The following is a 27,167-nucleotide window of genomic DNA, read 5'->3' on the forward strand; positions in this document are numbered from 1 at the left end:
TCAAATGTAAACAAGGGATTACAATACTCTATCGAAATACACAAGAATACATAAACACATTGTTGACTCTTGATCATAAACGTTACCCAGAAATATTTAGGGCTTCTCCATTTCGTTCATCATAATCCCACAATTAATTTCCTTTTAATGAATAGAAGTATTCCTGTTTTCCCATGGGAACAATGTGACAAAATGAGTCAGTCTTGCCGACGAAAAACGCAATCGACCTCCACTGCTGTAATGTAATAACGGCCATTTCCGACACGATCTGGAAGGCTGTGTCGTCAATTCAAAGTGATTAGAAACACCAATACATCTATTCGCATCTTCAAAATGTATACCACAACGAAGGTCTTTAATTTGTCGTCAAATCTTTCCTGGCGTTGATAGGAAGTGCACTACACTCCATCCATCACTAGCCAGACAGGTCGTTCCCGTCCATTCGATAGCATTGTGGGTATGATTACACAGGTCATATCCGGGTCAAGGTCGTCGTAAAATGAAAACCGCGGGAATATTTAAAAGCCATTTTCACTGCTAAAGCAAGATACCGTATTCGATCTTATAAGCGCACTGTAAGCTTACAAATACGCAAAGGGTTGCACTTAATAAAACCATGTATAGAGGAGAAAAAAATCTGTGGTTGCAAAAATTACCTCTCGTTTTCTTTTTCATACCTTTACCAGAAACATATATGTCTCTGCCTTTACATACCTTTATGCAGCGAAAACAATCTAGAAATCTTGGGTCTTTGAGCGTAAAAAAAGGTGAGTAAAACTGGTCTGATTTATTGGAGAGCATTGTTTACATGTTTCGGCTATAGGTAGCTTTCATCAGAACGCTCTACAATAAATCAGACAGCTACCCTATAGCCAAAACATGTAAACAACGCTCTCCAATTGCTCTACCTTCCGGGAGGTTGTTCCCACCTCCTGTATCCGATCAAGTCTTTGGTTTAACTTGAGACTTAATTCAGATTATATTGGCAGATCAGTGTGAAAGGGAACTTTTTATGTTTCAATTAGCACACCCATCCTCTTCTCCATCACCTGGCATCTATTATTAGCAGTTATAAAATAATTTTGTTTCTAGAAAACTTCATATCAACCAAAAATCACTGTTTAGTATTCTTAGTTTATTCCTGTTAGAATGTTGTTGTTGAAATTAACATTTTTGAGTCTGTATTGTGCACGAGGTTTCATATGGTATGTATTTCACTGCAACTTTCAACATCACGGATTGGTATTTTTTTTTTTTTTTCGACTGTGCAAAATTTCTTCCTTAGAAGAAAAGCTGCATTACATTTTCATTTGATGTGCAAGATTTGTGATCTCCAATGATCAGGATATTCATGAACTTAATTTTCATAGTCTTGACTCTGAATGCAATGTAAACATTAAAATCCAAACCAAACACATGAACAAGGCATGGCTAACATCATTTTTCTTTGAAGTAAAGTATAGTGAGTTACTGGAGAGTGTGCACATGTTTGCTGTTTGCATTATAAAATAAAATTTTATTTTTACCAAAGACCTTGCAAAATTATCAGTTTATTTGCATAGACTTGACAGTCCTCCGTATGAATAAGTTAAAGTCTAAATATCGCAAATACAAGCCTGATTGCTATAGAGACTGAATTTAAAGTGTTCAATTTTATTCCTTCAAACTTTATGTGTGTTATGGTCGTTTTAAGCCCTCAATCCCAGTCAAAGATTCAATATCTTGATTAGGAACTGTACAGGTTTAAACTTCAAAATATTTCAATGGTTAAATTTTGACCTTTGAAGTCAGTTTTGTTCTCCTCGACAACAGTGACTTAAGTACACACTAGCCAAATGTCGGACAAGGTGATTTATGTTGTCAAAATTAAATTGATAACTCTTTGGCCCACCAATACAGTGGCCAAATATCATTGTAGATGTCATTGTTCTGAAGAAGACAGATTAATTTGCATCCTTGTATATGTCATTGTTCTGAAGAAGACAGATTAATTTGCATCCTTCATTCTTTTGTTCATTTAGTACAGCAAACCTCTTCAGGTAGATACAAACACACACATATCTTTTTGATCCATACTCTGTGTTTTATTAAATACATTTGTACATTCTCATATTGTTACATATTCACATAATTTGTCTGTCGTACAACTTTCCTGACCAGGCCACACGGTACTCATATGGTATTAAAATATCATATATTTATTATTTCAAAATCTCCAATATATTCTGATATGATGCTCTAATTAAGAAAAAAATATTTGAGTTGCTCCCAAAATTTAATCAATATGAAAACAAGTAAAATTTACCTGCCACCTGAATTTCTCATGTACAGCTACCGGTAATTTTAACCCCCCCCCTCCCCGAAAAAAATGTTGTTTATTTTACAACAATCATGAAACAAGTTATACCAACTTATTTTAATCACTCTTCTTGGTCCAGATGGTCACTCTTCTTGGTCCAGATGGAAGCATGCAAGGTGTCTTAGTTTGGAAGGAAACTGAAGAACCTAGAGAAAACCCGCGTGGTCAGGCTGGCGGCCCCTTACCTTTTCATTGCTGGGAGTTGAACCCCGGCCGCCTAGGTGAAAGGCAAGTTTGTTAACCTGTGCCATCGGACCACCCAATGTCATTCATATATATGACAAACAATTCAAAATTGCTTGACATGGTTTATCAACTTTATAATATGACATGAAAATAGCCAACATAACCTCTGACCCAAAGTCAAGGGGTGGGCTTATTACAGGATAAATAATATTTTGTTGGTAAATCGACTGAATATCAAAAGAATGGGTGGGCTTATTATCAGTCATGAGTCTTCTATGAAAAGGTATGGGTACTCCGATTTCCTCCCACCCTAAGACCCCTGGGCTCTTCCAGCCAGGCCAAAAAGTGTGGTTAATATAAGTTTACATAACTTCTTTCACAATTGTTGTAAAATAAAAAAAAGTTTTATTTTTTTTTTATGTAATGCAACATGCCTGATGGGTATTGATACATCAATATGTAGAGAAGGCAAATTTGTAAAGTTATGTCTCTTATTCATATGAGTATGAGAAATAGAATCCTGTACTCTTGTACTAATAAAGTACACATAATTTGTCCATAATTTCTCATATAGCACTTGAAGGCTTTTCATACATTCTCTTGACAGAACATAATGCAAAATACAAGATTCTGGAACATTCAGCTTTTAAAAAAAATCTCCTTTATACTATTTAACAGCAAAACTGACGATTCGGATGTCGTCATGTGGTTTGTCAGTTTTTGGGTTCGTTTTCACATTGCCGATGTTCTGTACAACCTCCATGCCCTTCACAACTCGCCCAAATACTGTGTGTTTATTGTCCAGCCATGGCTACAAAAATATAAACAAATATATAATAAAAGTGAGAGTTACAAAGCACTCATGAATCATTTATGTTGATTATGGAAACAAATATGACGTACATAATCCCTTTGCAAATACAAGTCAACAAGTTCTGGCGAGTGTACTACATTATTTGTACATTATTAATTATGCTTCTCCTATTGAAATGATCATCAATGTTTGACTACACTGCATCTATTGTAAATTTGACTTTGACCTTCGACCTTTGACCTTTGCGTTGTAATCCTTAACGGTGAACTCATTCAAATAATTCTCATATATGACCTTACTGTGTTTTGCTCCTAAAGTGATAACACTAATTTTTCGTGGGATGCAACAGGACGGACAGACTTTATGCCGGGGCAAAGATGAGAAATAAGATGAGAGAAGGATTGGAATGAGAGAAGGGAAGGGAAAAAGAAAGTGGAAGGCTTGGAAAAGACGGGTCGGAAGGAAGGGGAGATAATGGTGAAAGGAGACATAGATGGAGGTGAGAAGGTGGAAGGAGGGTGGAAGGATGGAGAAACCTGATAAGATAGAGGAGATAACTGTTGTGATGGAAAGAACAGGACAAGAGAAAGTAGGAGGAGTGGAAGGAGGAAAGAGCGTGTGGAATTAATTGGAGTGGGAAGTAGGGAGGAGGTTGGAGTTTGAGAAGAAAGGAAGGAGTGAGAGGATAAGGAGGAGTTGGAGGAAAAGGAAGGAATGAGAGAATGGAAGGGCAGTGGAGGAAAAAAGGAGTGAAAGAATAGGGAGGAGTTGGAAGAAGGAGGGAATGAAAGAGAGTGCACTGGAGGGAAAATGAGAAGGTGAGCAAATAAGGAGGGGTTCAATGGAATAGAAGAGAGTGAGATATAGGTACATGATTGGAAGGAAAAGACTGAAGTGAGAGAAAAGTGAGGGAATGGAAGAAAAAGGAGAGGATGAAAGAATAGGGAGGCACTGGAGGGAAAAGGAGGGAGTAAGAGAATAGGGAGGGGCTAAAGGAAAAAGAAGAAAGAGATAGAGAGAATAGGTCCCTTATGGAGGAGAAAGAAAGGAGTGAGAGAATAAAGAGAGGATTGGGGAAGAAATGGAGATCATGAAAGGTTTGGAGGGTAAGGAGAGATAGAAGGATGGCAAGAGAGGGCAGTTCAGAGGACTACTTTGAAGAACACACTGATTTAAGTGTGATTTTTACCATGATTTTCCATGAATGTTTTATACCTACAACTGTTTTAGAATACTTACAGTAGGACAAACTGTGATGAAGAATTGTGAACCATTAGTGTTAGGTCCAGCATTGGCCATGCTCACTGTATAGGGTCTGTCATGTCGTAAGGAAGGGTGAAATTCATCCTCAAACTCACCACCCCATATCGACTCACCCCCGGTACCATTTCCTACAACAGAACAAAGCAAGCAAGTTGATGATCACAAATCTAAGGGAGAGGAAAGTAAGTGTTCAATTTTTTTCCACACTATTCAACACAAACCTTTTACGACAATATTTTCTATAATAAGGGGAAAGGCACAGGTAAAAAAATTAATTTAAATACACTGTAACAAGTTAAACTTTAGAAACATTCTTTCTCACAGATATACTTCATACTTTGACCATTTTTCATCTTCACATGTGACATGAAAGTCTCTTTCTACCACAATACCCTGTGTTATTCAACTCTCAGACCATCAGTTAATCATTACAGCTGTTGATTAACAATCTGTTTATACCACACGTGGTATAAACTCTGTACGCATTTTGATTGGCTAACACGGTGAACTTTGACCCAAGCTGCAATTGTTATTGACGTCATCAATAATCTAATGACGTCACATCACCGGGTCCCGGACGTCACTGGTACACTTTATTTGCATACGCGAAATTATACTTGGCCATGTTTCCCTTTGATTCAAGCCGATATTATTGTGGTAGAAACAGGTCACACGACTCGAAATTGTTGGATATGGAATTTATTTCACACTCGTAAGTTATTTTTTAAAAGTTGCAAAAGACACTCGCTAAAGCTCGTGTCTTTTGTAACTTTTAAAAAATAACTTACTCGTGTGAAATAAATTCCATATCCAACAACCACTCGTTGTGTAACCTCTATTTAAACCACCTTTAGGATGAAATATCCATTGTTTCATCAGATAATGATCCATAAAAGATTTCCTCAATTATTGTCTTTCTGATACAACACTACTTTGTTGGTAGAAGTTATCTATCATAATCTTGTAAATGTTTGTATCCAATACAATCAAGATCTTAAAAATGTTTGTATCAAATGCAATCATAACTTTACTAATAATAACTTAACTCATCATGTTCATATCAGGAATGATCAGTCTCATACCAGAGCTTGTAATAAACACAATCTATAGAACCATTTCATAATGAGAAAAAAGCAAGATAACATGTACTTTTTTCTTTATTTCTGAAACAAAACTTTTGAATTCAATTCAACTTTAATATAATTTAACATTAGTCATTACTTACCCTCTGGGTCACCTGTCTGTAACATGAAGCCTTTGATCACTCTGTGAAATATGTGACCATTGTAGTAACCATTTTTTCCATGAACACAAAAATTCTCCACTGTTTTTGGACACCTATGATAAAACAAAAGATATGTCAAATAATCATGTCCCACAACCAGGTAGAATATGTAGGCAAACTTCTTATTTCAAAGAGACATATTTTATTGATGAAACATCATTATATTTGTATACAAAATCTGGAAACTGTTATGGAGATATTTATACACCAAATCCGAACTTGCAGTGTCAGAGTATATATGTATATAAGACATGTTTCATCCAAAGTGACACATTGAAAAAAGGGCCATAACTCTGCTTATTGTGAATCATTACGCAACATTCTACCTACCAAAATGTACGAACATGCAGATTCATGCTGGGAAGTATCATATGTCCTGAACAATGAAGCACATGATGAAGAAAGGGTCAAAACATTCTTGACAGCCTAATTACTAATTAATTAATTAATTGAGAGCTCAATTACTCTTTCATGCTTTCTTTTTTGAGTTTTTTTTTCATGAATGCTCATCATTTTTTTTGGTAAGTTTCACTGAATCCTGTACTCACTCTTTTGCGAAAAGTTTGATGCTAATGTCGCCCATGGTAGTGTGGATGATACAATTCTCCGATACCCGTGTGTATGTCATGTCCTGTTGGAAGACAAACATGTAACAATCAGCGAGGTCTACAATCATGGTTGTGTCAAATAAATGAACAGATCTGCCGCTAGATGTTCAGAAATTCACGAGGGTTAGGTGGTCAATCACAGAACAACATCCGACAATCAGAAATTACAAGAGTTAACGCAATACCTGTGTCGCCGATACCATATCTTCCTTCGAAGGTTTCTCATTGAAAACATCTCTCTCTGTTTCTGAGCTGAAATAAAGAATTTAATTATCTTGATTCCAATCATTTTAAGTCATATTCCTCAATTGTTAGTGTCAAGAATAGATTCACAAAGAAATTCTGCATTTCATTGATCCTTCTTATAACACAATTTAAAAATAGTCTTGATTATATCATACAGAGCTATAATATGTACATATATGCTCTCACAGCTAGGACAGTATCAGTATTCTGTTGGTGGTCATGTCAACTTAAATATCACAGACAAATCGATCAAACATGCTTAGAAATTCAGTGTTTTTGAAACCCCTGGGGTGTTGTAAAGTAATTGCCTGAATCGAGTTCAGAAATGTTTGTTTTCAAATGATCAGAATTTTTTGAAAACTTTGTATCATTTAAACCATCTGAACAAAAGTTGATTGCAGTAATCTCTAGTTTGTATTTATGGTGTCTATTCAAATGTTGTACATTTAATTACCAGTAAATTCTTAGACTACAATACAGGTCAGGAAGGGTGATACAGGCCATAGGCTTTTTCAGGAAACCTGCCGAAAATTTTAACAAATTGTGGATGGACAGAGAGACATAGTTGGTATTCAGTAATGCATTCATCAATTATAGACACAGCTTCAGAGTTTAAGCAATCATAACTTTGTGCAGAACTTAGACCAGAAACTTTATCATCATTAAAATACACATACGGTATATATTAGACTAAGTACTGTATAGTCAGTAATATTTGTGAGGGATTTAATTTCGCTATATTCATGGTCTTTAAATATAGCACGAAAATAAACACACAGCGAATATTTATATATACTAACAAATGCATTTAAGTGTTCAATGCCAAATGCGCACAAGACATGACTATGCAAAATCTAATGCCCACGAAATAGGTCAGACAGGGAAGTATAAGCCCTGTGAAATATACAGTCGTACCACTATATATAGAAAACTTTACCTTTTAATATCATCTGGCTCTCTACGAGAAAAAAGGTAAAACCGGTTCTTTTTGAAGGCAGTACAGAACAGTATAGGGTCGAGGTTGACGGTCTGTAGAATTGGGTTTTCAGAAGCCGCCATTTCCACGTCCACTGCTGCCTTCCGCTTTTTTCCCGTACCTTGGAACATGCTGAGTGCCAGTAAGCGTGCATTCTCTTTCTTTCCCAACATCCGGACACATCTGTTTGTGTGCAGGTTTATCACTGAAATGTAACACCAGAAATGACATACTCCACTCAGATTTATAAGAAAACCCATTCTTTATAAATACACTGAATCCTATATGGTTCTAATGAGGGGCTGCAGTGACCGAGTGGTTAAGGTGTCTCGTCACTTTATCACTAGCCCTCCACCTCTGGGTTGCGAGTTTGAAACCTACGTGGGGCAGTTGCCAGGTACTGACCGTAGGCCGGTGATTTTTCCCCGGGTACTCTGACTTTCCTCCACTTCCAAAACCTGACATGTCCTTAAATGACCCTGGCTATTAATAGGGCATTAAACAAAAGAAACCAAATCTTATCTTCCTTCACTGTAACTCACAGACTTTAACATGTTACAAGCTATAAAACCGACATTCATGTAGAAGTTTTTATTACATTTTCTTGGAGATCATATTACAATGTTTTATCAAAGATGTGGTATTTATGGATCATCATATTTATAGAAATAAAGTGCTATGATTGTATACTACAGCACAGCTTTGTATTGTTAGTTTTGATAAACTACCAGGAATATTTGTGTTGCAAAATCTGTCGTCAAACTCTCTATTTTGAACCAAAAACATACCATATTTTCTACATAATACAACATGTTTGTGATATTTACAATTACTTGCATGAATCCAGTTCATGTTCAATAGCTCCAGAGCATCTGTCTCCATACATAACTAGAACTGTCGCCAGGATGGCTGACTGATACCCCCGCAATCTGCACGAGTCAATGGTGAATTGGAACTGTCAATTAGAGGCTAACTAAGATAACCCAGTAATATAGTGACCAGTTGCCATAGCAACCATAATTTTGAAAAAAAAAAGAAATTGGCATGCACATCTACACACGGTCCTCTATATTTGTGTGAAGTTTCATTGAAATCGGCCCTTCCGTTTAGGAGGAGTTGTCCGGACAAACTTAAAGTTATGGTTCTTATCAGAAAACTTGTTTATAGTGACCAGTTGCCATAGCAACCATAATTTTGAGAAAAAGAAAGTGGCATGCACATCTACACATGGTCCTCTATATTTGTGTGAAGTTTCATTGAAATCGGCCCTTCGGTTTAGGAGGAGTTGTCAGGACAAACTTAAAGTTATGGTTCTTATCGGAAAACCTGTTTATAGTGACCAGTTGCCATAGCAACCATAATTTTGAGAAAAATAAAGTGGCATGCATATCTACACATGGTCCTCTATATTTGTGTGAAGTTTCATTGAAATCGGCCCTTCGGTTTAGGAGGAGTTGTCAGGACAAACTTAAAGTTATGGTTCTTATCGGAAAACCTGTTTATAGTGACCAGTTGCCATAGCAACCATAATTTTGAGAAAAATAAAGTGGCATGCATATCTACACAGGGTCCTCTATATTTGTGTGAAGTTTCATTGAAATCGGCCCTTCGGTTTAGGAGGAGTTGTCCGGACAAACTTTAAAGTTATGGTTCTTATCAGAAAACCTGTTTATAGTGACTAGTTGCCATAGCAACCATAATTTTGAAAGAAAAGAAAATGGCATGCACATCTACACATGGTCCTCTATACTTGTGTTAAGTTTCATTGAAATTGGCCATTTAGTTTAGGAGGAATTGTCCGGACAAACTTAATGTTATGGTTCTTATCAGAAAACCTGTTTATAGTGACCAGTTGCCATAGAAACCATAATTTTGAGAAAAATAAAGTGGCATGCACATCTACATATGATCATTAAAATTTGTGTGAAGTTTCATCGGAATTGGCCCATCGGTTTAGGAGGAGTTGTCCGGACAAAATGCGTCTACAGACAGACGGACGGACGGACGGACGGACAGACAACCTGATTCCAGTATACCCCCCCTAACTTCGTTGCGGGGGTATAAATATTCACAACATCCGGTCCATCTACACACCCTCCTAGAACATCTACGATATTCTTATTGACAAGGTCAAAAAAATAGAATAGGTGTTGAGCGTAATTTACACTGGATCAAGTTATTGACTGATGTGTCATCACACTTTTTCTTGTGACATTACCAGTTTTACTTGAAGTCTACAACATAAGTACCATGGTACACGTACCACGTCTAGACGGCTTGCTAGGTAGGGCTATCTGTTTACAACATACTTACACTGTCTTACAGTGTGTTAAAGGTATACATTTATCTATCTATTTTTTATAGAAGGATCCATCCCAATTTTATACTTTATGTACATGTCTTTTACAGAAATGTGATTGTGATATTACATGTCACTCAAATAAAAATATTTGTATGTAATGTAAGACCTAGGCTTACATAGATATTATACAACGTAGGTGTCTCTGTCTGAAGTCTTAATATCATAATTTACCGGTAAAATACACTGAAATATATGACTTTTACCTGAGTTATAATTAAACAAAATCATAAATATAAAGCTAATTACCAGACATAGACCTATTACCAGACATGGGCTTATTAATAGACATTGGTTATTACCAGACATGGGCTTATTACCAGACATTGGTTATTACCAGACATGGGCTCATTACCAGACATGGACATATTACCAGACATGGGCTTATTACCAGACATGGACATATTACCAGACATGAACTTATTACCAGACAACGACTTATTATACCAGACACGGACTTATTACCAGACATTGGTTATTACCAGACATGGGCTCATTACCAGACATGGACTTATTACCAGACATGGACTTATTACCAGACATGGACTTATTACCAGGCATGGACTTATTACCAGACATGGACTTATTACCAGGCATGGGCTTATTACCAGGCATGGGCGTATTACCAGGCATGGGCTTATTACCAGATATGGGCTCATTACCAGACATGGACTTATTACCAGACATGAGCTTATTACCAGGCATGGACTTATTACCAGACATGGACTTATTACCAGACATGAGCTTATTACCAGACATGGGCTGGCTTATTACCAGACATGGGCTCATTACCAGACATGGACTTATTACCAGACAGGGACTTATTACCAGACATGGACTTATTACCAGACATGGACTTATTACCAGGCATGGGCGTATTACCAGGCATGGACTTATTACCAGGCATGGGCTTATTACCAGACATGGACTGGCTTATTACTAGACATAGGTTTATCACTAGACATAGGCTTATTACCAGATAAATGTATTTTTTCTATACAGAATTTACACAAGGTCCTCTTTTGAGTGTAGTGAAGGTAGTCTAATCCTTGTGGTCTAACAGGTACTTTTCCGAACTGCTGCCCTCATAGGGTACTATTGTAAAGGTTCGGCTTCACTCAACTGTATACATACCTTTGATTCCTAGCATGGTAGCATAAAGAACAAAATGTCCGCTCTCATCAAAAACTGAAATAGAAACAAGCAAAATTTCATATTTATCAAGAAAAAATATTGTGCCATCTAAAATATAAGTTATGATAGATATAAGAATGCTTAAAGATATAATTTTGTGTTAATTTTCTCAAATTCAATAATGAATGTTAAAAGCTAGATACCGCTCAGATCTACTCAGGACTCTTTAATCAAATAATGATACCAGGCATCTACATTATGACATTGAGGGGTACAGTGGTAACTCTCCTTTCACCTAGGCGGCTAGGGTTTGATTCCCCGATCGGACATGATGTTTTTTGTTTTGTTTTTTAGGGGTGTAACGTCCTCACAACAGACAGTGTTATACGAGGACGGGTGTCCAGGAGACACCAACAGCTAGGGTCATATGAGGATGGCATGTCCAGGATACACCAACAGCTAGGGTCATATGAGGATGGGTGTCCAGGAGACACTAACAGCTAGGGTCATATGAGGACGGGTGTCCAGGAGACACCAACAGCCAGGGTCATATGAGGACGGGTGTCGGGAAGACACCAACAGTTAGGGTCATATGAGGACGGGTGTCGGGGAGACACCAACAGTTAGGGTTATATGAGGACGGGTGTCCAGGAGACACCAACAGCCAGGGTCATATGAGGATGGGTGTGCAGGAGACACCAACAGCCAGGGTCATATGAGGATGGGTGTCCAGGAGACACCAACAGCCAGGGTCATATGAGGATGGGTGTGCAGGAGACACCAACAGCCAGGGTCATATGAGGACGGGTGTCGGGGAGACACCAACAGTTAGGGTTATATGAGGACGGGTGTCCAGGAGACACCAACAGCCAGGGTCATATGAGGATGGGTGTGCAGGAGACACCAACAGCCAGGGTCATATGAGGATGGGTGTCCAGGAGACACCAACAGCCAGGGTCATATGAGGATGGGTGTGCAGGAGACACCAACAGCCAGGGTCATATGAGGACGGGTGTCCAGGAGACACCAACAGCTAGGGTCATATGAGGGTGGTTGTCCAGGAGACACCAACAGCTAGGGTCATATGAGGACGGGTGTCCAGGAGACACCAACAGCCAGGGTCATATGAGGATGGGTGTGCAGGAGACACCAACAGCCAGGGTCATATGAGGATGGGTGTCCAGGAGACACCAATAGCCAGGGTCATATGAGGATGGGTGTGCAGGAGACACCAACAGCCAGGGTCATATGAGGACGGGTGTCCAGGAGACACCAACAGCTAGGGTCATATGAGGGTGGTTGTCCAGGAGACACCAACAGCTAGGGTCATATGAGGACGGGTGTCCAGGAGACACCAACAGCCAGGGTCATATGAGGATGGGTGTCCAGGAGACACCAACAGCTAGGGTCATATGAGGACGGGTGTCCAGGAGACACCAACAGCTAGGGTCATATGAGGATGGGTGTCCAGGAGACACCAACAGCTAGGGTCATATGAGGATGGGTGTCCAGGATACACCAACAGCTAGGGTCATATGAGGATGGGTGTCCAGGAGACACCAACAGCCAGGGTCATACGAGATGGGTGTCCAGGAGACACCAACAGCTAGGGTCATATTAGGATGGGTGTCCAGGAGACACCAACAGCCAGGGTCATATGAGGACGGGTGTCCAGGAGACACCAACAGCCAGGGTCATATGAGGACGGGTGTCCAGGAGACACCAACAGCCAGGGTCATATGAGGATGGGTGTCAAGGAGACACCAACAGCCAGGGTCATATGAGGATGGCATGTCCAGGATACACCAACAGCTAGGGTCATATGAGGATGGGTGTCCAGGAGACACCAACAGCCAGGGTCATATGAGGATGGGTGTCCAGGATACACCAACAGCTAGGGTCATATGAGGATGGATGTCCAGGATACACCAACAGCTAGGGTCATATGAGGATGGATGTCCAGGATACACCAACAGCCAGGGTCATACGAGATGGGTGTCCAGGAGACACCAACAGCTAGGGTCATATTAGGATGGGTGTCCAGGAGACACCATCAGCCAGGGTCATATGAGGACGGGTGTCCAGGAGACACCAACAGCTAGGGTCATATGAGGATGGGTGTCCAGGAGACACCAACAGCTAGGGTCATATGAGGATGGCATGTCCAGGATACACCAACAGCTAGGGTCATATGAGGATGGGTGTCCAGGAGACACCAACAGCTAGGGTCATATGAGGATGGCATGTCCAGGAGACACCAACAGCTAGGGTCATATGAGGATGGGTGTCCAGGAGACAACAACAGCCAGGGTCATATGAGGACGGGTGTCCAAAAGACACCAACAGCCAGGGTCATATGAGGACGGGTGTCCAGGAGACACCAACAGCCAGGGTCGTATGAGGACGGGTGTCCAGGAGACACCAACAGCTAGGGTCGTATGAGGATGGCATGTCCAGGAGACACCAACAGCTAGGGTCATATGAGGATGGTTGTCCAGGAGACACCAACAGCTAGGGTCATATGAGGACGGGTGTCCAGGAGACACCAACAGCTAGGGTCATATGAGGACAGGTGTCCAGGAGACACCAACAGCTAGGGTCATATGAGGACAGGTGTCCAGGAGACACCAACAGCTAGGGTCATATGAGGACGGGTGTCTAGGAGACACCAACAGCCAGGGTCATATGAGGACGGGTGTCCAGGAGACACAAACAGCCAGGGTCATATGAGGATGGGTGTCCAGGAGACACCAACAGCCAGGGTCATATGAGGATGGTTGTCCAGGAGACACAAACAGCTAGGGTCATATGAGGATGGGTGTCCAGGAGACACCAACAGCTAGGGTCATATGAGGATGGGTGTCCAGGAGACACCAACAGCTAGGGTCATATGAGGATGGCATGTCCAGGATACACCAACAGCTAGGGTCATATGAGGATGGGTGTCCAGGAGACACCAACAGCTAGGGTCATATGAGGATGGGTGTCCAGGAGACACCAACAGCTAGGGTCATATGAGGATGGCATGTCCAGGAGACACCAACAGCTAGGGTCATATGAGGATGGGTGTCCAGGAGACACCAACAGCTAGGGTCATATGAGGATGGGTGTCCAGGAGACACCATCAGCCAGGGTCATATGAGGACGGGTGTCCAGGAGACACCAACAGCCAGGGTCATATGAGGACGGGTGTCCAGGAGACACCAACAGCCAGGGTCATATGAGGACGGGTGTCCAGGAGACACCAACAGCTAGGGTCGTATGAGGACGGGTGTCCAGGAGACACCAACAGCTAGGGTCGTATGAGGACGGGTGTCCAGGAGACACCAACAGCTAGGGTCGTATGAGGACGGGTGTCCAGGAGACACCAACAGCTAGGGTCATATGAGGATGGTTGTCCAGGAGACACCAACAGCTAGGGTCATATGAGGACGGGTGTCCAGGAGACACCAACAGCTAGGGTCATATGAGGATGGGTGTCAAGGAGACATCAACAGCTAGGGTCATATGAGGATGGGTGTCCAGGATACACCAACAGCTAGGGTCATATGAGGATGGGTGTCCAGGAGACACCAACAGCCAGGGTCATATGAGGATGGCATGTCCAGGATACACCAACAGCCAGCGTCATATGAGGACGGGTGTCCAGGAGACACCAACAGCCAGGGTCATATGAGGATGGGTGTCCAGGAGACAACAACAGCCAGGATCATATGAGGACGGGTGTCCAGGATACACCAACAGCCAGGGTCATATGAGGATGGGTGTCAAGGAGACACCAACAGCCAGGGTCATATGAGGATGACATGTCCAGGATACACCAACAGCCAGGGTCATACGAGATGGGTGTCCAGGAGACACCAACAGCCAGGGTCATATGAGGACGGGTGTCCAGGAGACACCATCAGTTAGGGTCATATGAGGATGGGTGTCCAGGAGACACCAACAGCTAGGGTCATATGAGGATGGGTGTCCAGGATACACCAACAGCTAGGGTCATATGAGGATGGGTGTCAAGGAGACATCAACAGCTAGGGTCATATGAGGATGGGTGTCCAGGATACACCAACAGCTAGGGTCATATGAGGATGGGTGTCCAGGAGACACCAACAGCCAGGGTCATATGAGGATGGCATGTCCAGGATACACCAACAGCCAGCGTCATATGAGGACGGGTGTCCAGGAGACACCAACAGCCAGGGTCATATGAGGATGGGTGTCCAGGAGACAACAACAGCCAGGATCATATGAGGACGGGTGTCCAGGATACACCAACAGCCAGGGTCATATGAGGATGGGTGTCAAGGAGACACCAACAGCCAGGGTCATATGAGGATGACATGTCCAGGATACACCAACAGCCAGGGTCATACGAGATGGGTGTCCAGGAGACACCAACAGCCAGGGTCATATGAGGACAGGTGTCCAGGAGACACCATCAGTTAGGGTCATATGAGGATGGGTGTCCAGGAGACACCAACAGCTAGGGTCATATGAGGATGGGTGTCCAGGATACACCAACAGCTAGGGTCATATGAGGATGGGTGTCCAGGAGACACCAACAGCCAGGGTCATATGAGGATGGCATGTCCAGGATACACCAACAGCCAGCGTCATATGAGGACGGGTGTCCAGGAGACACCAACAGCCAGGGTCATATGAGGATGGGTGTCCAGGAGACAACAACAGCCAGGATCATATGAGGACGGGTGTCCAGGATACACCAACAGCCAGGGTCATATGAGGATGGGTGTCAAGGAGACACCAACAGCCAGGGTCATATGAGGATGACATGTCCAGGATACACCAACAGCCAGGGTCATACGAGATGGGTGTCCAGGAGACACCAACAGCCAGGGTCATATGAGGACGGGTGTCCAGGAGACACCATCAGTTAGGGTCATATGAGGATGGGTGTCCAGGAGACACCAACAGCTAGGGTCATATGAGGATGGGTGTCCAGGATACACCAACAGCTAGGGTCATATGAAGATGGGTGTCCAGGAGACACCAACAGCTAGGGTCATATGAGGATGGGTGTCCAGGATACACCAACAGCTAGGGTCATATGAGGATGGGTGTCCAGAAGACACCAACAGCCAGGGTCATACGAGATGGGTGTCCAGGAGACACCAACAGCTAGGGTCATATTAGGATGGGTGTCCAGGAGACACCATCAGCCAGGGTCATATGAGGACGGATGTCCAGGAGACACCAACAGTCGGGTCATATGAGGACAGGTGTCCAGGAGACACCAACAGCTAGGGTCATATTAGGATGGGTGTCCAGGAGACACCAACAGTCGGGTCATATGAGGACAGGTGTCCAGGAGACACCAACAGCTAGGGTCATATGAGGACGGGTATCAAGGTGACACCTAGAGTCAGGGTCATATGAGGACAGGTGTCCATGAGACACCAACAGCTAGGGTCGTATGAGGACGGGTATCAAGGTGACACCTAGAGTCAGGGTCATATGAGGACGGGTGTCCAGGAGACACCAACAGCCAGGGTCATATGAGGACGAGTGTCAAGGAGACACCAACAGCCAGGGTCATATAAGGATGGGTATCAAGGTGACACCTAGAGTCAGGGTCATATGAGGACGGGTGTCCAGGAGACACCTAGAGTAAGAAAACAAAGCCCAGAAAGACAGAGAAGTGTGGAAAGAAATAAAAGATTTAAGATTCCAAGTGTTGCAATGGCGGCAGATTTATTTTGGTCTCTTCAATGTCCCCTCTAAATAGAAGACATACAATCCCCAATTCTTCTGGGGGACAACTTTTAGTTGCATCTTAAGACATGCAGCGAGTTACGGCACAAACATCATTTCCCCACTCCTGTACGTACAGGCTTACCTACCCGACCACATGGGTTTTCTCTGGGTACTTCAGTTTCCCCTCACACTAAGACCCCTCACGAACTTCCACCCAGGCCAACAAACGCGATTAAAATAGGTTGATATGACTTATATCGCAATTGTTGTAAAATAAATATAGTTTATATTTGCATGTATGACCAACAAATGTGAAAATGGTTTAATTTTTTTGTCAGTTTAAAACATCTCCACAACAATTTGAACACTGGTAGAGTTAGTTTTTAAAGGTCAGCTGGGTAAATAATTTGGCAGGATGTAAAAATAAAGTTATGACGGAATGTCAATCAAGAGAAAATGAGGTCATGACCCTCATTTTCAATCATAGCTACGAAGACATAACACTCACTTATGCTACACTTATGGAAAGATTCTGTTTTCTCCAAGTCTCGCTCTACAGCTAAACGACGTCCAAATTCCATGTTAGGTAACTGTTGTTTCATCTGGAAATAGGGTAATAAAAAGTATGATAAAGTTCTGATTCATCCAACAAACAAACAACACAGCACAGATTCAATCACCAGAATTTTTATCATAGTCATGGGATCTGTGATATTTACATGAAAAAATATGTCAGGTTTTCAGTTAAATAGGTCTGGGGTTGAATAATACCTTACATTCGTTTGTTTTAAATGTCATAATCATAATTAGGGAGATATTGACAATGTCATAATCATAATTAAGGAGATATTGACAATGTCATAATTATAATTAAGGAGATATTGACTATGTCATAATCATGATTAAGGAGATATTGACTATGTCATAATTATGATTAAGGAGATATTGACGATGTCATAATCATAATTAAAGAGATATTGACGATGTCATAATCATAATTAAGGAGATATTGACGATGTCATAATCATTATTAAGGAGATATTGACGATGTCATAATCATTATTAAGGAGATATTGACGATGTCATAATCATAATTAAGGAGATGTTGACTATGTCATAATCATAATTAAGGAGATGTTGACTATGTCATAATCATAATTAAGGAGATGTTGACGATGTCATAATCATAATTAAGGAGATATTGACGATGTCATAATCATAATTAAGGAGATATTGACGATGTCATAATCACAATTAAGGAGATATTGACGATGTCATACTCATAATTAAGGAGATATTGACATTGTCATAATCATAATTAAGGCGATATTGACGATGTCATAATCATAATCAAGGAGATATTGACGATGTCATAATCATAATTAAGGAGATGTTGACTATGTCATACTCATAATTAAAGAGATATTGGCGATGTCATAATCATAATTAAGGAGATATTGACGATGTCATAATCATAATTAAGGATATATTGACGATGTCATAATCATAATTAAGGAGATATTGGCGATGTCATAATCATTATTAAGGATATATTGACGATGTCATAATCATTATTAAGGAGATATTGACGATGTCATTATCATAATTAAGGAGATATTGACGATGTCATAATCATAATTAAGGAGATATTGACGATGTCATAATCATAATTAAGGATATAACGATTGTTTTCTACAAACTCATTATCAATTTCTAATTGCAACAAAGGCCCCCTTTTCCCCAATTTCTCCAGTTAGGTTTTTGGGTTTATTTTGTTGAACATCCTGCCAACAACAATGGTCATTGATGGACGACATTAATCCTTGTATACATGTATGCCAAGTGAAAGTAAGTGTTCAATTTGTGTGTTTTGGGAGGCTGTGGTATGTTCGTGTTTGCCTCCCTGAGATAGCAAGAACTGATGCCGACTTTATAGTGCTACCTCACTGAAGCATTCAGCTGAAGACATCCAACAGGAAACCTCACCCGGTCACATTATACTGACAACAAGTGAGCCAGCTGTTATTTTCCCAAAATACTGAATGTAGAAACTACCTTGTTCAGATAAACTATCAGTTTGAAATTTGTGTCTGATAAAAGTATATGTTAAGTTGATCAGATTTTTAAAAGAAGTATTTAAATGTTACACTCTATTTCATAATCTAATATAGTTGGTCAATATAACTCATTTCGAGATTGTTGTAAAATAAATAAAGTTTACAATTAACAACCAAAAGTTTGATTTTCAACTTTTTACGAACATATTTTTGTTACCAAGCGAATCATATTGTTCCAGTGAATCTGGTTTAACTGTCCTAGGAATTTCGGAGTACAATGAGTGTATACAATTTGTAACCGACGAGACACTGACCTGCTGTAGTTCTGTAAACTGTTTCAGGGATTCGTCCAAAACTTTGGATAATTTTCCTGTTAAAAACTTGAAGATTCTAACCTGTGAAAAAGTAAAGAATATAAATTTCACACCTTCCTTCCATCTCTTCCTGTTCTGGAAGAAAACATCCTATATATCATAAAAAAAATTCTGATCATTCATTATTTTAAAATTCCAATGAAATCCCACAGAAAGAGCTGTTCAAGATACAGTATGTAGTGTTAAGCTTCCAAGTGTTCAATTCTTGGGGAACTTCACCCCACAAAAACTAGAACTGTCGCCAGGATGGCTGACTAATACCCCCGCAATCTGCACAAGTCAATGGTGAATTGGAGCTCTTAATTAGAGGCTAACTAAGATAACCCAGTAATATAGTGACTAGTTGCCATAGCAACCATAATTTTGAGAAAAAGAAAGTGGCATGTACATCAACACATGGTCCTCTATATTTGTGTGAAGTTTCATTGAAATCGGCCCTTCGGTTTAGGAGGAGTTGTCTGGACAACCTTAAAGTTATGGTTCTTATTGGAAAACCTGTATTTAGTGACCAGTTGCCATAGCAACCATAATTTTGAGAAAAAGAAAGTGGCATGCACATCTACACATGATCATTAATTGAAATCTGCCCTCCGGTTTAGGAGGAGTTGTATGGACAAACTTGAAGTTATGGTTCTTATCGGAAAACCTGTTTATAGTGACCAGTTGCCATAGCAACCATAATTTTGAGAAAAAGAAAGCTGCATGCACATCTACACATGGGCCTCTATATTTGTTTGAAGTTTCATTGAAATCGGCCCTTCGGTTTAGGAGGAGTTGTCTGGACAAACTTAAAGTTATGGTTCTTATCGGAAAACCTGTTTATAGTGACCAGTTGTCATAGCAACCATAATTTTGAGAAAAAGAAAGTGAGATGCACATCTACACATGTACATGGTCCTCTATATTTGTGTGAAGTTTCATTGAAATCGGCCCATCGGTTTAGGAGGAGTTGTCCGGACAAACTTTAAGTTATGGTTCTTATCAGAAAACCTGTTTATAGTGACCAGTTGCCATAGCAACCATAATTTTGAGAAAAAGAAAGTGGCATGCACATCTACACATGATCATTAATATGTGTGTGAAGTTTCATTGGAATCGGCCCATCGGTTTAGGAGGAGTTGTCCGGACAAAATGTGTCTACAGACAGACGGACGGACAGACGGCCAGACAACCTGATTCCAGTATACCCCCCTAACTTTGGTAGCACACCACAGTAAGACAGCCTGGCCATGGGCAATTTTTTTGTTAAGCAAATAACTCCTGTATTATGATATGCATAAAAAATGAAAAAATAAATGTACACTATAATTGGTATATTCAGTATGAAGTAGTACATACAGGCTTCACATTTATTAAAACAAAAATCAATAAATTGGTTGCGGATTTTAAATATCCGGATTTTCCGAACGTGTGTTTACACAGGAAATTTAGTTTCGCCTACAGCGCAAAATGGAAGCCCACAGAAAAGGTAAGATAGCGGAAAAACTTAATTTACAACATATGTCCAAACAAGATTAATTCTGTCTTTGGGATAGAGATATTTGATTTTAAACAGGTTTCAGAAAAAAAATTGTGTAGAGAATTGTGCCATTTTGGGTCAAATATCATAATATTTTGCAATTTTTGAGAATTTTTTAAGCTGTTACCATGGTATTCACAGCTCTAAAAATCACAGAAAATATCAGTTTACTTATCCTTCAGAGCTCTATCAAAATTGCAAATGTTGTACAGATTTCAAATATATATACTTTATTAGAGGTTATTTGTAAGGTTAACTGGCAATGTTTACATATCGAAAACATGTGCCATATTTTTCAGAATTTGGCATTTTTACTGTACACTGCTACCTTTGTTGCGGGGGTATAAAAACCCAACTAAATCTTGATGTTTTATAGCCTTAAACTCTCCTGAAACCACTATGAGCAAAATCAATAAAACATATAAACAGTCTCACCTTCCTGTCCTTTGCTATAGAAGCCATCAGTTTGCCATCTGGAGAAAAATTCACATCACTAGGAACGGTCTTGTTCTGAAACCAAGACAAATCATATGTAACTAGATGTATGAAAACTGAATTTTTTATTTGATTAAGGAAAGACAAACCTTTCCTTGGTTGCCTAATGACAACATTTAATAAGTTACCAGCACCACCAAAATCACTGCTGTACTGTTTCAAGGTTTGATTTAAATTTATTAGAATTTTTTAGTAAGAATTAATAAATTTTACATAATTCTCTCAATAATAAGATACGATTAAATAAAAAGAATTATGTGTTTTGCTTTAAACTTTTTGGACTTAAAAAGTCTCAAATGTAACTATGCCAGCTTACACATTATACTTATGAATAATGCTAAAACAGTTTGATGTGTAAAGATCTGTGTCAGGTTTTCTTGAGTTAAAATGTTAAATCTATTCATTATTTACCTGAGTCAAGATGTTAAAATCTCTTACAATAGTATTTACCCAAGTCAAGATCACTATTAGTATTTACCTAAGTCAAGATGTTAAAATCTGTTACCGTAGTATTTACCTAAGTCAAGATCACTATTAGTATTTACCCAAGTCAAGATGTTAAAATCTCTTACAATAGTATTTACCTAAGTCAAGATCACTGTTAGTATTTACCTGAGTCAAGATGTTAAAACCATTTATGATATTATTCACTTAAGTCAAGATCACTGTTAGTATTTACCTGAGCGAATGCATACAGGTCTGTATCTGTTTTGTACTCCCATTGTACATTTTTAGGGAACTTGTAGTCGTACTTAGGACCGGTCCAGTACTCCAGCATACCGTCCTTGTCAGCTGACACTGCTATTTCATACACAGGGTTATACTGCAGCAAAAATTGTAACAATCTTACAATATTCTTACAACTACCGTAAACGTGCTACTTATTTGACACAGTCAAAATTTAGTGCAAACCCGAAATAAAACAGGTTATCCCCAGGATGAATTGGTGCTATCACTATAATTGCCATAGAAAACAATATACAGAAACTAAAATTTAGTGGGACGGAAAAATCACTAAAATAAGATAACTATTGAAATATGAACATTATAATGCAGTATATTAACTTTTTGACAACAAATGAACACTAACTTTTATTTACTTAAGCAAGAGACTATCCATGTATCAAGGGGTTTTATTCAAGAATTTGGAGTACATGTACATTGCTCCTAAAAAGTAATTAGCTGATTTTCAAGATATTTACAGATTATCTCCCTTGTTTTGAGTTATAAAACTGTGAAATTTCATGTACGGATCCAAAAGTATTATTTTACCCTCAGTTCTTACCTTGATCAGCTTAACTGGTGAAGAATGCATGTTCGTGAGCGTGTGCAGTGACGTGCTTGTTCCTCGACCGTCATATATGTGTATGTTACCCGTGTCCTTCTCTGACCTGTAATTGAGGAGTCGCTTTTATCTCCCACACAAACAATGATGATGACAACAGTAATGTAGATGTCAAAGTACACTGACAATGATGACAAATACACATATAGTGATTACAAATACACAGATAGTGATTACAAATACACAGATAGCGATTACAAATACACAGATAGTGATTACAAATACACAATCTGTGGATTAATACACTGACAGTGAGTACTCTGTCAATAATGCTGACAAATTCTAATCAATCAATTGCATGATTGAGCATTTAATGAAAAGTACCCACAGATGACAAGTTCACATGTTTAACTCAAGCTAGGTCAGGGAGCTGATTTATAACAGGATAATGAAATATGTTTACTATTTGTTCCTAATTTTACTGAACAGCAATATATATATATGAGTGGGCTTATTACCAGGTACAGGCTTATTGATCATTGACATATAAGGCGCCTGCATGGCCACTAAAAATTGTGTAAACTTGCAATTTGGTTAATCTTCCAAAAGTTACTGATCTAAAGATTTTTTTTTTTTAATTCAAAGACTACAAGGCCAGGCGACTAACTTTTCCAATTAGCGCCTAGATTTAATGACTTGGTAGTCAAATAGGCCACCTGATAAAAATATCCACTTTGAGCCCTGTAAAGATAAAAACTGTATTTTATTTTATATAACTTACACAGCCAGGGCACAGACAGGATCCCCCGAGGCGTAGATCCAGCCACAAGTATGTGGGCTGTATTCTAGCTTCATCATGTTGATCATATCTATCAAACACAAATCAACACCATGTCTAGTTCACTTACACATAAATACCAGAGGACTTGAAAAGAAAACATTGCTACTTTTTTTTAAAATAAGCCAAGAGATCAAATGATATATTGTCACCAAATACATAGAAATATATCTATAGCAATCGAAGAATTTGAAAATCTGAAACTGTGAAATAAAACTGGTATCTGATGTTCAGTATCAATGGTTATCATTATCAAAATAGTAAAAATGTAATATATCTATAATATTAAATCTGCATATATCTATATTGAGTTCTAATTTTTTATTGAACTTCTGATTAATTATCATTTATTCAATAGATATTCAAATAAAAAAGTTAAACAAGTCTGAAATTCTTTGGAATATAAATTCTAAATAAATACATCTATATTGAGTTATAGATTATTAAAAATAATAGACCTCATGCCCTTGAAAATTCAATATGTCTTACCAAAATTAACAACATCAAATACTTTGGCTGATTTATCATCTGATATAGTACAGCAGAGATCCCCAGGACTGCTCACAGACATGTCCTCAATGGTTCCTAAAATACAAGATACAGACTATCATTTCATACAGAAAGTTATTCTGGAAGACCCAGGACACAGTGTCATGTTTTCATCGAAATACTGAAGATAGTACATACTCTTAATCTATACTCTAAATTTGACTTTAGATAAATTATCAATAAAACTTTTTCATTTTTTTTTTCATTATTTGAATATATCTGAAATTTAACTACAAGTATTTTTTTTAAAGGATGACTATAAATGAACTTTTCTGGGGACTTTAATTTGAACGGCATCTTTTTAAATGGTTTATATTATAATTACTTACAAATTGTAAATGAGGTTTAAGACATAAGTTCATCATCAGAGGCGTATTAATGTTATCTATTTGCACAATTTCCCTAGGAAAATTCTAAAGTGGCAAGTTTGTTAATCAATATTTTTACCTAAATGGCTCCTGAAATGTTTGACAAACTCAATGCCTGCATCTTCATTCTTAGTCCAGAATTTTACATGTCCATCACAGCTAGCGGTGATGATGAATCCGGTCCTGTAAACAGTTATAATAATAATTAGTTAGTTTTTTTTTTTAATACAGTGCAGCCTTCGTTCTGTAGTTTGTAGGTGGGAAAAAAGTTTTCCAAAACCTGATTCCATGTATTTATTATAGAAAATTTGATTTTTGTTCTCTCTGTTAATTGTTTCAATGTTTCAATAAGTACATTCTCTTCTGTTCTGGAGAGAAATTTAAATTCTAAGTCGTCCCTAGTGCCTATAGATGCCTTATAAAGGACATTAGTTAGGAAGGACTGAAGTCATTTCAGAAAATTCATTCAAACTTTACATAGGGACCAGGCATTTAATCTAGAAAGACTCCATTCATAAATTAACCATTGTAAACTCTGTAGGATCTGGAACAATAATCATAATAGATGAAGGAACAAAGCCTATGCTAAGATGTCATTGTGTTTGTATATTGGTGACACATATACCTTGCTACTGCCACATGTGTAACTACATCTCTGTGCATAAAACTCTTCTCATAAGATTCAGCATTTGGCATGTTGTCCAGGTAAACATGTTCAAACTCCAGCACTAAAAAGAAAAAATAATAAGCCATTTAATACATACATATGAACTGTTCATAAGAATTGAAAATTTATTTCATCAATACTCCAGGTATATCAAGCTACATTGACTAAAATGTTAATTCAGTATCTACAATGCAAGGAATGGGGATCTGCCAGTGTCGCTGCATAGGCTTTAGCACTACTCATATTTTGTCGCTGCATAGGCTTTAGCACTACTCATATTTATAGAAAGCGCAGCTCGAACAAGCAAAGCCCGTTCGCATAGCGAACTTAATGGTAGAGATGTCTCGGAAACCCCCCCTTTTCCCCCAATATACTTAGAGTTCAAAAACTTTCTCAGTAACCGGAAACAGGAAGTCACGACAAGATCCAGTGTTGCGCAAGACTGTATTCAAAGTCACATTCTCGGGAGATTACAAAATATCAAGATTTTAAAAATATGCAAATGTTTGACTTCACACTAGTTAGAATTTGTTAATAAAATTTATCACGAACAAGTTCTTAATTTTTTATATTCAAAACGTAACAGTATAATTTTCAACGAAAATATTTCCGGTGTTTTACGAGTGCAGCTCCGGTCCGTTCGAGTTGCATACAAGTTTACCAAATATAGCACATAAAATAAAGAGGACTTCCGAATTTTTTTGTTGTCGTCTGCTGCTCATCTGCGAGATCTGCTGTCCCGTCACCTTGTCATCGCTTAATCAGTCTATTTTAAGACTTATTCTACGATTAGTTTTTGTAGTAAGTTATCTAAATCATAATTCTTGTTGATATATACTTTATTACCAACCAGTGTATAGATCTGTTGGCAATATATTCATTTTGTAACGTGGGATTTACTATTCTAGTACACTAGATTATGTGTGCTTGTTTCTCGAATTCCATGGGCACCGGGATTGCTGCGCTCTCACATAGGCCATGCCTAAAATTATAACAATATAAAGTTAATTTGGGCAATATCTTGCCTTCAAAAATTCAGATATTTGAATCTTCAGCACTGCAATTTCAGACATGACAGTTAAAATTGTCCTTTCATGTGATATGGTAATTAACACCCAGAGTTAAAAGTCAACATCCATCACATGTAGTTTACATACCGTATATGTAGGCCTATAGCTAATGGTCACAGTTTAAATTTGGTCTCTGTGGTTTAAGAATCTCGATAAAATTTCGGCCCAAACCAGGCCATGACTATAAGGTTTTCGTAGGCTGGATCAGAAAAACTGTGTGATTTGAACATCAGGATTTACCCTTTCTCTTCTTTGTCTTGACAGCCTCTTCAGGCATTGGACCAACCCATTCATCGTCATCTTCTTCCACTTCGTCGATATCACGCTTGCCGCTTTCGGCCATTGTTGATTTTATAACGTCTGTAAAACGTTTGTAAGCAGGTGAAATTAAAATGACGCTGATTCACCTTTTTTTTTTACAATATTAGTGACGGAAGCCGCTTGGAAATATCCGGATCATTGACCACCACCCGGGGATATATATATATATAAATAACGTTTTTAAACATATTTTAGCATCTGTTTTTTTTTTTATTTTGAAATCAAGCTTCCAGAAACAACACACTGTCACCAAGCATACGGACTTGCTTCTACTAAACCACGATCAGTTGATCTTTACTTCCCTTTTTTTCATTTGTATAGATATTTTTGTATTCATTGTTCCATCCAACATTCGAGTTATCTACCATTCGACAATCTAAGCATGGACGATCGTCAGATAGTATCTATTGTCCGACAATATGAAAGTTATCTAGTTGACAGATAAAGAGAATGATCAGTAGTTATATTTGCATATACAATGGTATATCATAAATAATTATAACTTAGAGGCACATAGGGCCTGTGTCACTCACCTGGATATTTCAGTGATTATGACGAAACACGCTATATACAAACACGTTTTTCATTTTGGGATCTATACCTCCGTACCATGCATGTAACGCAGTCAACATTTTTCTCATTTAGCTTTATATGGTTCCAGAGAAGATTAAAGGAATAA

At 38.9% G+C, this 27,167-nt stretch overlaps 1 protein-coding gene across 1 annotated transcript; it reads right to left on the reverse strand.

Moving 5' to 3' along the window:
* Positions 1-2,062: 2,062 nt before the first annotated feature.
* LOC117326142 (peptidylprolyl isomerase domain and WD repeat-containing protein 1-like) lies at positions 2,063-26,539 on the reverse strand. Its single transcript, XM_033882776.1, has 17 exons — positions 26,408-26,539; positions 25,056-25,158; positions 24,510-24,613; positions 24,003-24,098; positions 23,457-23,544; positions 22,676-22,781; positions 22,070-22,213; positions 21,331-21,405; positions 19,317-19,397; positions 17,454-17,547; positions 11,231-11,284; positions 7,699-7,942; positions 6,701-6,767; positions 6,456-6,538; positions 5,848-5,960; positions 4,599-4,750; positions 2,063-3,356 (listed from the first exon to the last, which is right to left on the reverse strand). Exons 1-17 carry the CDS (start codon positions 26,508-26,510, stop codon positions 3,213-3,215), a joined length of 1,851 nt encoding a protein of 616 aa, XP_033738667.1. The 5' UTR covers positions 26,511-26,539; the 3' UTR covers positions 2,063-3,212.
* Positions 26,540-27,167: the final 628 nt, after the last annotated feature.

This window comes from Pecten maximus, chromosome 4, assembly GCF_902652985.1.
Source record: "Pecten maximus chromosome 4, xPecMax1.1, whole genome shotgun sequence".
Taxonomy (NCBI): Eukaryota; Metazoa; Mollusca; class Bivalvia; order Pectinida; family Pectinidae; genus Pecten; species Pecten maximus.

Coding starts and splice junctions, on each gene's coding strand:
- LOC117326142 (XM_033882776.1), bottom strand. CDS start 26,510: ATGGCCGAAAGCGGCAAGCGTGATATCGACGAAGTGGAAGAAGATGAC. Junction 17,548..19,316: donor AGTTTACAGAACTACAGCAG/GTCAGTGTCTCG, acceptor CCCTATTTCCAG/ATGAAACAACAGTTACCTAA. Junction 7,943..11,230: donor TACCATGCTAGGAATCAAAG/GTATGTATACAG, acceptor GTTACATTTCAG/TGATAAACCTGCACACAAAC.